Source organism: Pelodiscus sinensis, chromosome 1 (assembly GCF_052426305.1).
Source record: "Pelodiscus sinensis isolate ZL-2025 chromosome 1, ASM5242630v1, whole genome shotgun sequence".
Taxonomy (NCBI): Eukaryota; Metazoa; Chordata; order Testudines; family Trionychidae; genus Pelodiscus; species Pelodiscus sinensis.
In genome coordinates this window covers 214,131,866-214,145,373 of record NC_143052.1, presented here as the reverse complement: position 1 = coordinate 214,145,373, position 13,508 = coordinate 214,131,866, and the positions used below count along the sequence as shown (strand labels likewise).

General features: G+C 46.6%; 1 protein-coding gene across 6 annotated transcripts in view; it reads right to left on the bottom strand.

The window, feature by feature from the left end:
* The window catches only part of PHKA2 (phosphorylase kinase regulatory subunit alpha 2), an 85,187-nt gene extending 77,940 nt beyond the window's left edge, over positions 1-7,247 (bottom strand). For 2 of the 6 annotated variants that reach the window (XM_075913692.2, XM_075913710.2), the window contains exons 1-2: positions 2,371-2,722; positions 455-580 (exon numbers count right to left, since the gene is read on the bottom strand). In XM_075913692.2, coding sequence (XP_075769807.1) covers positions 455-580; positions 2,371-2,463 — 219 coding nt within the window. In that variant the 5' untranslated portion in view covers positions 2,464-2,722. Of the gene's footprint in view, positions 1-454; positions 725-2,370; positions 2,723-7,149 lie in introns of those variants that run through there. The other 4 variants (XM_075913734.2, XM_075913718.2, XM_075913727.2 and 1 more) reach the window with 4 other exon arrangements.
* Positions 7,248-13,508: the final 6,261 nt, after the last annotated feature.

Genomic DNA, 13,508 nt, shown 5'->3' with positions numbered 1-13,508 from the left:
CTGTAATACCACCTTTATTCTCTTCCAAGACTAAAACTCCATATACTTAGTTTGTACAACACACTTCACTTCATAACATACCACGCTATAAGAAATACTTCATAGCATAGCTCTCCACAAACACTTTATGTCCCACAATAACAGATTGTACAAACATACTCTGCTGCCTATTGCAACACGCTGAACCAACATACTCCACGCCATACAATAAAGAACTCCACACACATTCTCCAACAAGCATATCCTGCTCTTGAATCTGCCCTAAACTTGTACTTAGTTATGACCCCTAAGCAATTAACCAGCCCACTGAATTCTTACCAGGAATCCCACAGAGCTGAAATAATGAGCAAAGTTTTTAAAAAAAATCCAAACCCTCACTCAAAATAAAGGCCCCACAAGGGTTGGTGGAGGAACAAGAGGGTTCCACTCTTCTATGTGCCGAGTCTGCACTCACCTGATGACACAAAATGGTCTGTTGAACAAGTCGGGCATACCCATCCAAGCGGACTCCAGAGTTGCTTCTGCTTCTCATTTTCCCAAGACCGGAGATTTTTTTCTGTTCTTGTGTCTCCCTCCCACGCTTCACAGCAGCAAGAAGAAAAAAAAGTGTGTTTGGGATCCTCTCTCTGAAGCAGCTCTTATTCTTCCTGGTTCATTCATGCAGGAAGCTCTACTGTGACACTTGCTGGCAACTGATGCCCTTGTTCCAAAATAAACAGAGCAGCTGTCAACAAAGCAGGGATTATAGAGAGGGTTTACCCTTCATCTATATGCAAACCCTGGCCAGACTAACCTGGCCAGTAATCAATATGCATACTGCACCACAGACATTATCTACATGCTCTTTACATATTCAGATGCCTTAAACGATTGGTTTATTTTCTCAATGCTATGTTCACACTAGTATGAAAGGAAAAAGAAAACAGTTCAGGCCAAATAAAGTTTTAACATTTAGAACTCATATATTACATATTGCAATATATTACTTCTGTCATATATTGCTAGTTATCACAAGCCTTCATGCCATCATTATGATCCATAAGCAAGCAATATTACTCAAGTGCACAAGGAAGACAGAAGTACATTATACTAGCACATTTACCTGATGTTGCTTGAGTTCTTAACTCAATTAAAGTTTGTGTACTTTCCCTTCACTCCCTGACAGTGCTGAAGGGGGACAGCTAGCAATGTCCCCATATGAATCTCGGGGAGGAGTTGCAGACCCCCACCTCCCTAAGGAATGCTTGGGGGGGGAGGAGAGGGGCTCAGAGCAAAGGCAATCACAGATGGAGGGGGCATGCCCCATTCAGCCCCTTTCACCTGCTTGCTGATTCTCTTTTCTGTAAGGTTTTATGGGACACAATCCCACTCCAGGAACATCCCATTTTCCTGGAACAACCCCTTGTGTTGCTTTACATTAGGATAAGAGGAAACTACATATCAAATTTGGTATCCCTAGCTCTTACCATTTAGGACCAGTTCTTGAACAAACAGCAGACAACCTCTATATAGTAAATAAAACCTAAAATGCATGAGCTATCTACCACCTCATATGAGCTGCGGTTCTAAGGATACAAGCATCCTTTGTGTGCAGTAACTGTAAGGCTGTGCTTACAGTTTCTCTGCTGTGACCCCATACGTGGACAGCCATTCAATCGGGGCTGGGGGGGAGGGCACAGTTCAACACCTAAGAAACATGCAGGCCAGGCCACACTGAACCCTGTTCAGAGCTTAGCACAGATCCACGGCGGCCGCATTCCTGAGTCTGAGTGTGCCCCAGTCAGCCACGGGTTTATTCACCTCCCCGCCAGCTGATGAGACTTTCGCACCAGCGCGGGCTCATTTGCTCTCACCTGGGTTTAAGGGAGAGGAGGGGAGGGGGAAGGGAAAAGGGGGGGGCGCTACTGGTTGTCTTGCCGGGTACAGGCTGAGGCAGCTGTTTGACTCGCTGCTGGATGCCGAATCCTTCACGCTCCTGAAGTGGCACCGCCCGGGAGCGATGCGCGCAGCGGGGCGTCTCTCAACCGCACCGGGGGCGCCCCGTGCTCCCGCCCCCGCTCCGCGCTGCAGCCGGGGGAGGCGGAACGGCTTTGGCAGCAGCAACCCGAGCACTTGCCCCGGCTCGGCACTGCGGGAGGCAGCCAGCCAGGCAGCCCTGCCCGGGCCGTGCATCCCCGCCGGCAGGGCCTGGGCGCCGCGCTGCGGACAGGTGCCGGGCGCTGGCTCGGGCTGCACACGCCGACCCGAGCCCGGGGCCACTGGTGCAGGAGCCGCCCCGCCCGGCTCGCCTCTGCCGCGGCCGCTCGCTGCTCGCACGCAGGCCTGGGCCAGGCCAATGGCGCTTGCGCCTCAGGTAGGGACAAAACCCACCTCGCCGCGGGCGCCGTGTCTCAAGCGGGGACTCTCCCTCGCCTGCCCGGGTGACCGCCCCTCGGCAGCAGGCCCGCGCGCGCCCTGGAGCATCCCCGGGAGCCGCCGTCTCGTGCTGGGCAAGAGCTGCTGCTGCTGCTGCTGCTGCTGCAGGAAACCTCCCTCCGCGGCGCCGGCGTTACATGCGCGCCTGGCGGGGTCGCGCCTGAAGGTGGCTGGCGCCTGTTTAACAGCGGTGCGAGCAGGGGCTGCTGAGCGACTCGCTGGGTTTCTGTGTTCTCCGAAAGCGCCAGCGCCTCCACCCCTGTTAGTCAGAGCGAGTCTGACACTTCATTTGACCCAGGCCCCCGTGGTGGCTGAGAAAAGCTGGCTGCTGTGAACCCTGAAGGAGCAAAAAGGCAGCTAAAGAGACACAAGCAATGTGTTTCCGACAAGAAGCAATAGGCTTAAACTGCAGCAGGGGAGGTTTAGGTTGGACATTAAACTTCCTAACTATCAGGGTGCTTAACACTGGAATAAATTGCCTAGGGAGGTTGTGGACTCTCCATCTCTGGAGATAAATTTAAGAGCAGGTTAGACAGACCTCTGTCAGGGATGGTCTAGAAGACCAGTGTTTCTTAAACTGTGTTCCACCCTTAAAGAAGCAGGTGATCTTTTTTTTTTTTCCTCTCAGTAACTTTCCCCCTACCTTTTTTTTTTTCCCCTCAACAAAAAATCCTTGGTGTTGCTCATTTAAAAAAAAAAATAGTGGACAGGACTCAATGACCTTTCGAGATCCCTTCCAGTTCTAGTAGTCTATGATTCTATTGGTATGGTTTTAAGTCTCAAGCTTTTTATTCTAGTTAGCTGATTTTTGAATATTGGAGAGAAAGCAATAGAGGATTCAGTGATAGGGAGGGATCTGGAGTGGCACTCTAAAGAAATTCCAGAGAAGGTGTAAGAGTCTGTGTTTGCACCACTTACAACCATGCACTTAACTTTATTCTCCTGAGCAGCAGTGTGTTGGAAGTCAGCATGTGCGAATCAGGCTAAGCACCTGTAAGTTTTTGGAACATGGGTGTCTAGGGAGGCTTTCAGATGCAAGGAAAATGTGATGACATATTTACATTTGGCAACTGTCAAGCTGTATAAAATCTAAGATCAATGGGAATGTTTCCATTAAATAGTTATTTTAAAAGTTCTAATTAACAGGATGTTTTGGAGGATGGTGGGGAGGAGTCTAAGAACCAATACATTTCGCCCTATTTGTGATATTTATGATTAAAGCTGTGTGTCCGCAGGATACTGCACACAGCCCCCAACCCTTACATTGTGCTCTCTGAAGCCAACGCACACTCACGTGGGGGCAGCTTACAAGATAAGAATCTTAAACACTGATCACTGTGTTATCACAAAAGAAAGTGAAATTAACAAAAAACTCATCTGCTATATATTTTAGAGAGTTTAATTAAGAACGCCTCCTAAATGTAAAAGTTAGGGTCACCAAAGTCAGTATACAGCTTCCTCTTATCATAACTGAAAATAATGTAAAAGTTTGGTTGTGCCAGGAAAATGGGATGTGCCTGGGAATGGGATTGCTTCTTCTAAAACCAAACAGAAAAGAGACACTATCACAAATTTAAGTACAGTCCTCAGAATTGACTTAACCAGCAAATTTTGAAAGACACTGAACCAAGATGAGCCAGAAAAATAAGATTAACCTAGAATAGAGTTGCTTCTCAATAAACCATGAAGAAAAGAGATAAAATGTAGAAATCTGAAGTAGTGCTCTATTTTGGCACAGTTAAATCAATGCTTAAGGTTTGAAAACTAGAAGACAGTGTTATTGGAAGCCAGATTGACACTAGCCCCCTTTTGTTAAAAGATAGCAAATAAGAGTTTATAGGGACAAAGAAAAACACTTGATGGAATTGCCATTTAAAGCATTTACTAAAATTAACTTCATACAAATAATACAGTATTCCTGAAAAATACAATAATTTCAATAAAGAATGTACATTTTCCTTTTATTTCCCAAGAAATAATTGAGTTAAGGATCTCAGCAACGCCAGATAAATCTGCTAGTTAGAAAAACAAGTCTGAAAAAGAGAAGTTGTGAAGTAACTGGACAGTAATATGAACATACAAATTATTCGTATTACAATCCAGTAATGCCACTGAAACCTAGTTCCATTGTCCAACCAGAGAGATGCAAAAATAACAATAAAAAGTACCAAATAAATTGGATTCTATATGTTTTTGGTTTAATAAAATGTACTTACAAATGAACTTTTTTTAACGTGGAAAAACAAACTACTGTACTCCTAAACCAGAACACAGATTGTCCCCATCTTCAACTTCAGACTTCTATTTCTAAATGAATAATTAGAAGATTCCAAGTATCCAGTTGTAAATTAAATTGCATTTTTATTATAAGCAGTCATCTAGGGCTGTGAAGGACATTGAAATCTGCACTTTTTGGTTTGATTCACCACTGTTACTCCTGTTTTACACTGGTGTATCTCCAGATAAAGATGCCTGGCCTGCATATGCACAGTAGACAACTGTAAAACCTCTATTTCCTTGCCCTTCCACTGGCTCCCCACACTTAGCAAAACAGAAAAGAGCCATAAGTGTGAATGGTTGTTTAACCCCATGAGGGTATTTTCAAAGTAAGTGAAGGCACAAAATCTACTCCTAAACATCTTTAAGTGATTTGCATGTGGAATTAAGAATATTATTGAAAAGCATTCATGTTTCAATACTCTAGTTCAGTGGTCACCAACCAGTAGATCTGGATCTACCAGTAGATCTTGGAGCCTGTAACAGGTGACCCTGACTGGTTTGGCCAGGAAGCTATCGAACGCTGACACTTCAGTTGCCCCTCCACCCACTGTCATGCTGCTCCTGTCCTCTGCCTTGGAGCTGCCCCCCGGTAGCCTCTTCCTTGGGGTACATCTACAGAGCAAAGTTATTTCGAAATAACTTTACCAGCATCTACACAGCCAAACCACTATTTCAAAATTAAATGGAAATAGCGGAGAACTTATTTTGAAATTGGTAAACCTCATTCCACAAGGAATAGTGCCAATTTTGAAATTGCTATTTCGAAATAAGCACTGTGTAGACACTTATTTTGAAATAGGGGACCTCCCGCCCTGCCCAGGGTGCCCTGGTGGCCACTCTGGCCCCAACCAGGAAAACTCCTCCCCTTTCTCCCTTCCCCCCCGCCCCGAGCCCTTAAAGGGTAGTCTCTGGCCACAGTGTCTGTGCCAGCTCCAAGCCTGCTAGCCCAGAGCCAGCAGTCGCTGCACCTGACGCAGTGGCCCCAGCATGAGCCAGGCAGCTAGCCCTTCGCCACTCCCCAGGACCAGTCTGCCAGCTCCCAGGAGCCTGCCAGGGCCCGGAGAAGGTGGACGCCTTCCTGGTCCAGTGTGGAGATCATGGACCTAATTCAGGTTTGGAGGGGATGCCCCCAACATCCATGATCTCCACACTAAATGAGGAACGCAACTGTCTACAGGCAGGTGGCTGCCAACCTGGCCACCAAAGGCCACATGCGAACCCAGCAGCAGATTCACATGAAAATAAAGGAGCTGTGGTAGGCCTATGCCAGGGCCACAGGGGGCAGCTCCCAACCAGCAGCAGACCCAGATCCCTGCCCCTATTTTGATGCCCTGGACTGCATCCTGGGGGGTGGGATGGTCCGTGCCCCCAGGTGATCATCAACCCTGGCGCAGAGGACCCTGACCAGGAAACGGAGGAGGAGGAGGGCCAGGAGCCACAGGAGCCTAGAGGGAGCGTGCCGTACACCCCGGAGCTGTCCCAGCGGGCCTGTCGCCAGTGTCGTCCAAGGCTGGGGAGGCAACGACATGTGAGTGCCATCACTGTCCCCTTATGCAGGGCTGGCTGCCATACAGGGGCCTTGGCCTGTTACCCACACGCGTGTATGAATGAAGGCACATGACATGCTCCTGACCCCAGGGTGGGACACTGCACACTGCCCTCCCTCCAGAAGCCCCCTCTACACAGAGGCAGGGTACATCTCTTCTCCCCCACCTTCACACTATATACAGCACAGGAGCATGGGTGCAGTCCCAGGCCAGCTCCCACTTCTGGGGATACCAGGACATGCTGAACATGGCCTGTGTGCAAGCATGTTGGCTCCAATGGTGCGGAGACCTGCTGTCCTCGCCTTCCAGAGGGGGGCTGGGCTTCACCCACTGTGTCCCCAGGAATTGACTGACCAATTCTCTTGTTTCTCCACAGCCGCAGCAACTGCGAGTGCAAGGCGCACCACCCCGCCCAGGACATTTTCCCGCACCTGGGCCAGCAGGTTCACCGTAACCAGGAGGAGTACCAGCAGCAGCACCTGGGGATACTGCGAGGCCAGCGCTGCACCCTGGACTATTGGGTGCATGAAGACCTGCAGTTTCGGTGGGAGAGTTGGTGGGAGTTGCTTGCCCAGGGTGGTGCCATGTGCAACCACCTGCACACCCTGGTGTACAGATTGGTGCCTCCTGCTACTCCAGCTCCTTCTGCCTCCCCAGCTGCTGTTGCTCCTTCCACTCCTGCTCCCCCTTGTAGCCTGATCTAAGATTGTTAACCTTAAAGGTGGGTAATTTAAATTTAACAGGTTCTCTGTCCCAGGATCAGGCCCAGTATTCAATTATACTATGATTGGGAACCCTGTTGTGCACAGGGTATATTTACAGTTTATTAATAAGGTTAGCACAGTCACAAACACTCAATTTCATAAGACAGGGAATGTACATTCATATTTCCTTGCCATCTACTTACATTATTCCTTCTAGAACATTCTTAGGTATTAGCCCATCATCTTTCTCATTACCTTCACCTTCCCCATCATCACCAGGGGCCATCCTTCTGGCCCTTCCAAGGACTACATCTTCTCCTCCCTATCTCCCTGGGCTAGGGTCTCACTCTTATACCAAGTGACGCTGACGATAACATGTTTTATGCATATTCAATAGGGGGTGTTTCTAATGCTGAAGTGTTCTTTTCCTATTGGGCAATATATCATTGCTCTTAACTTATCATATACATCAATTCATTGTCATGGGCCTTTGTGGTTATCTATTGCAACCTGTGTCCTAATTGCTTAACTCAGCCTGAACCAATTATTTGGGACTTATATTTAATAATACATCTGCTGAGTCTGAGGCTATTGTTCCCGCCATCCTGTGTGGGTGAAAGGTCCAAGCCTAAGTTCCCCTTTTTCAGGCCCGGGAAGCCATAAATAAGTTATGACCAGTAGCTGGGTGTGACTGTATCCAAACCACAGAAGTCTGCAAACCTCAGCTCCTGCTGATCTTGCAAACGGCCTGTTGCAGCATGGACGAAAGAGGAAAATATAACCCCATATTACTTGACCTGGACTGTGAGCTTATGTATGTTCTCTCATTCAAGTGCAAGCCTGTCCTTTAATTGATTGTAAAGCAGACATGGCACTCATTGGAAAGTGCATTCAGAAGCTGTCCCATCTTGTTATACGCTAGAGCAGGAGCCACTGCACTGCAGGGGCACCAGACTTACCAGGCAGCCTACGGCTGAGCTGTACTGTACCCAGATGGATTAATGGCAAAGCCCTCCCCCAAGATGTTGAGTGCTGCTGTGTTAGTATTAGCAGCCTTCACAAACTTGGGCAGACATAAGGCCTGGTGTATTACACCTGAACCCAGACATCAGTCAAGCTAACACAAAGGGCCTACAGGAATGCTGAGGGCAGCTTTTAGAAGATTTCTTGCATTAGAGTTTAACTATTACCGAATTAATCTAAATTAACACAAACATATTATTAGCATGATAAGAAAGTAATTGATAGGCTACAACCTCCCGCTTCTTCGTCCCCCTGGGGACACCGAGACCCCCAGATGCTGCAAGGCAGCCTGCAGAAACTGCTGCCAGGCTTGCAGCAACACATCCAAAAGAAGCACGAGAGTGCCCAGGGCAGCTCTGGCTCCATGCTGGAGAGTGCTGTGGTGTCCTGAGTGAGGGCAACCAGAGCACACAGAGAAAAAAATGCTTTGCTGTCCCTCAGCGAGGTAGGCAAGCAAGCAGGGAAACTTGAGAACCAGCTGTCTGCAGGGGTCCCTTTAAACACAGGCCTCAGATAGCCTCAGGCAGCAGCCATACAAAGTAACTCCTGACCTGATGCCTTGCTGGAAGTGGTTTCAGCTGGCCTTAAATGTGATTCAGTGTCCAATTAGTATGGACGCGCTATTTTGAAATAGCAAAATGCTACTTCAAAATGCATTTTGTGTGTAGATGCATTATTTTGAAATATTTTGAATTAACTATTTCAAAATTAGATATTTGGAAATAATGCTGTAGTGTAGACATACTCTTGCTGTGCAGGCTGAGAGAGGGAGAAGAGGGGAAACACTGGTATCAGGGTGTCCTTCCTCCCCCCATTCCTGTACCTTATCTCCACACAGAGAGAAGGGGATGGAGGGAGCTTGGCAATGCAAATCTCTGTCACTCTCACACTCTGTGTGTGTGTGTGTGTGTGTATGTGTGTGTGTGTCTGTCATTCTCACAAACACACACTGTCCTTCACTCTCATCTCCTGACCCAACACACATGGGAGTGAGAGGGGGTTGTTGTTACTTCTTTTACTACGTGCAAAGCGGGTTATTTGTGGTTTTGACTGGTCGGTGCATTTCATAATTGTCATTTCTCTCTTATGCTTAAATTTAATTATTTGAGTAGTGAGCTCTAAAATTCCTAATCTGTCATGACTGGAGTAATTATCCTTATGGGAATTACTGTTCCTGGCAGTGGCAAGCATGTCCCTGTAGCCCCTGAGAGAGGCAGAGCAGGGGGTCTCCACATGCTGTGCTTGCCTGCAGACACCACTCCTGCAGCTCCCACTGATCAATAACGGGGAACTGTGGCCAGCAGAAGCTGTGGGATCAGTGCTTGTAGCTGAGGGGCAGCGCATGGCACCATGGAGCCATTGCTGTACATGCCAGCTGATTTCAGGAGTGGTGCAGGGCCAGGGCAGGAGTAAGCTGCCTTAACCCCACTGCTCCACCACTCTGAAGCCATCTCAGTTAAACGGTGCCCAGCCAAAGCCTGTTTCCTGAACCCCTGTCCCAGCCCTGAACTCCTTCCTGCACCCAACCTCCTGGCCCAGATGTGAGCCCCCCTGCACCCAAACTCATTCCCAGAGCTTGCACCCTGAATGCCCTATTGGACCCCAATCCTCCACCCTGGGCTAAGCCTAGAGCCCCTCCCAAACTCCTTAGCCCAAGGGCAGAACCTGCACCCCAGTCCCCATCCCCAGCCTGGTAAAAGTGAGTGAGGATGGGAAGAAGGGAAATGGAGTGAGCAGGGTGAGGCCTCAGAGAGGGGGTGGAGCAGGGGTGAGGCCTCAGAAGGGGTGGGAAGGAAGTGGGGCAAAGGTATTTGGGTTTGGGGTAGATCTTACATTCCACTTAAATTAAAAAAGTGATATTGTGCTTAAAAAGGTTGGAGACCACTGCTCTAGTTTTTACGTGATCCTGAAATTGATTGTGACTGATTGTAAAAGTAGCGAAGATGTAAGAAAATGGAAACCAGATAATTAAATCTTTGCACTATGGAAATGATGCTGTATACAATGCAAGATGGGGAAAGTTCTTTGAACCCTTTAACTAGATGTGAGTGTAGGATGGTAAGTTTAGTGGACGATGCACAATGCCAGAACAGAATCTAGCTCACTGTCCCATAGCCATATTAATAGAGCCCTTCACATCTGCGGTTATCTGTTTTGTATCCATGGATGCAGGGCTCTACATATTAACTCTGTAGTGCTAACAAGATGGAGTATAATTAGTACACTTTTTATCACTACAGTCAATAGAAATGATTATGAATGCACACTGGGGCTAGGTCTGTTGAGTAAGGTAGTGCCATATTTTACATTATACTTTGCTGTTGTCTTTAAGATTCAAACTGAAGGGAGCAAGGGATACCATTTCCCCTGTTAAAATAGTCAGTTTTGTAAAACATAGAGGAGAAAATGAATGGAAGTTCTTTATTCAGCATTCATGATCACAGATTTTTCTTATTCTCAACAGCTTCAAGAATGGATTTGATGACTTTGTTTCTGTTGAAGCAGTATACTTACGACCAATGGCTGCTAAGTGTTAAGCAAGTGTTAAGCTAAGTGTTAACATAACACCACTGACCTGCCTCAATACATGGATGTGCTGATAGGCACAAAGTTAAATTCCTGCAAAACCTAAAATCAGCAGCTGTTTCTCACTACTTCATCCTGTCCCTTATTGGTCGTGTGTATGTGTCCTTATATTTTAATGTGCCTAATTGCCATGATATTTGGAAACTTGATATCTTGTTAAGATGTCACATGAATTCCCAACTCAAATTGCATATGTAACAACACAGAGACAAGGTGAGTGAGGTAATATCTTTTATTGGACCAATTTCTATTGGTGAAAGAAACAATGTTTTGAGATTACACAGAGCTCTTCTTCAATTCTCTGGTGAGCTGAAGAAGGCTCTGTGAAAAGCTTAAAAGTTTTTCTCTTTCACCAATAGACGTGGATCCAATAAAAGAGATTATTTCACCCTCCTTGTGTCTCTAGTATCCTGAGACTAACACAACAACAATAATACAGCATGTAACAATATTTAACAGAAAGCATAACTTATTAACTTTGAATGTCATCATCCTTATCCAGGGCTGACTCATGGGGGGTGTCAAACTCAGGGCAACCCTTCATCTCGCAGCACACCCTGCCCCAATCACACCTCATCTCTGCTCTGCCCCATCAGAACATGGCTTGGGGAGTATACGGGGGGTTTGGAACAGTGACAGCAGGGGTCTCCCCCCCCACCCCCCACTCACTGCAGCAGTGAGAGCTAGAGAGGCCCGGTAGCCTGCTCTGCTCCACCGCACTGCACCGCCCTCCTGGTTTCAGTTCTCTGAAAACTTCCACACAGTGTGCAGCAGCGGTCAAAAAGGCAAATAGGATGTTAGGAATTATTAAGAAAGGGATAGAAAATAAGACCCAGAATATCTTACTGCCCCTGTATAAAACTATGGTACGCCCACATCTTGAATACTGTGTACAGATGTGGTCTCCTCACCTCAAAAAAGATATTTTGGCCTTGGAAAGGGTTCAGAAAAAGGCAACTAAAATGATTAGGGGTTTGGAACAGGTCCCATATGAAGAGAGGCTAAAGCGACTGGGACTTTTCAGTTTAGAAAAGAGGAGACTGAGTGGGGATGTGATAGAGGTCTATAAAATCATGAGTGGTGTGGAGAGGGTGAATAAAGAAAAGTTATTTATTAGTTTCCATAATAGAAGAACTAGAGGACACCAAATGAAATTAACGGGTAGCAGGTTTAAAACTAACAAAAGAAAGTTCTTCTTCACACAGCACATAGTTAACCTGTGGAACTCCTTGCCAGAGGAGGCTGTGAAGGCTAGGAGTATAACAGAGTTTAAAGAGAAGCTAGATAATTTCATGGAGGTTAGGTCCATAAACGGCTATTAGCCAGGGGATAGAAATGGTATCTCTGGCCTCTGTTTGCCAGAAGCTGGAGAAGGATGGCAGGAGACAAATTGCTTGATCATTGTCTTCAGTCCACCCTCTCTGGGGCACCTGGTACTGGCCACTGTCGGCAGACAGGCTACTGGGCTAGATGAACCTTATGTTCTTATGGCCCACTGCATTTCTTCTCTCTGCAATAGTGAAAAGTGGAACGTCATGGGGCCGGGGTGCTCTGCTTCCCACCACTGCTGAGGAACTGCACAGCGGGCCAGGAGAGGGCAGTGGGGTGGGCCAGAGTGGAGCAGGCTGCCAGACACTCCTTATGCTGCAGTCAGTGGGGGTGGGGGCGACCCCTGCTGCTGCAACGCCATGCCCCAAACCCCAGCCTCTACACTATTGTAATTATAATTGTACAAAATACGCCTTGTGAGGTGTCATTTGAAAACTAATAACTGACTGATCAGTAATTTTCTTGTGGTATATGTACATGATGGGCATTAAGAATTATAACTAAAGTGTGTATAAATCAGATATATCAGGAGGATCCGTTAAATAAGTTTTCCCTAAACACAACAATGTGAACTTATCTCAGTTTATATAGAAAGAGTACACAGACCATCAATCTAACAAGTGATGGAAGCAAATTTCACAATAACAAATGGGAAAATACACAGCAAGGCATCTACATGCAACAAAAGAAAGAAATTTGGTGTGTTTTGCTTTTCAGAATAATCCACTGCAAACGTTCCCCGGGTTTTAAGGTATGGGCTGAATCTTGAATGACAAGCAATTGAATCAATTGATTCTATATAATATTACTGTATTATCAGAGTGTATTGAGTGGGTCTTTTCTGAAAACTAATGACACACAGATGATATTGAGCTATTCAGCCTGCCCAGATTGCTGTAATGTTCCCTCCTATCTGCTTGTCTCTGGTGTAAATTAAACAGGCTGGAATAAAAAACAATGGAATCCCCATTTATGTAAAAATCATTCACAGAGATGGGAAGCCCACAGGAAGAAAAGAAAAACATGAGGTCATTCTGCCTTTTGAAAAAAGCTCACTGAACTTTGGAAGATACAAGCAATGGAAGAAGCCATGTCTGGCATCCATCACTAGACAGACACGAAGGAAGAGAAGGTAAGTGCCCAGGGTGAGTAACCAAGGAGAATTTGTGATTGGATGGATTATTTTCCTGCTTGGGGAGATGTGCTGTTACTACTATGATCATTTTGGAAAATACCCAAAGTGCTATAAAAAGGCCAGAAGTAGAATTTTGTATTGATAATGTTCTGTTCCTAGAGTAAATTTGAGGAACTTTCTTTTGAGTGAGGTATGCAGTTATGTGAAAATAGGCACCTTGGAGGCTGAGAGGTGAGAACAAGGGATGTGAAAGTGTAACCATGTACAGTAGACTTCCGATAATCAGGCACCTTTTGGACCTAGGTGGTGCTGGATTATCAGATTTGCCAGAGAATCAGGAGGTCCGGTACAGCTGCACAGCTTAACAGCTGGCCAGGACACAATCTCCCTCTCTCTCTCCTCCCCTTTCCTCTTCGCATCTCCTCCATGCAGTAACCTGATCCTCCTCCCCATCCTCTCCCCTCCCCTCCCCTTTCCCCTTTGCTGAAG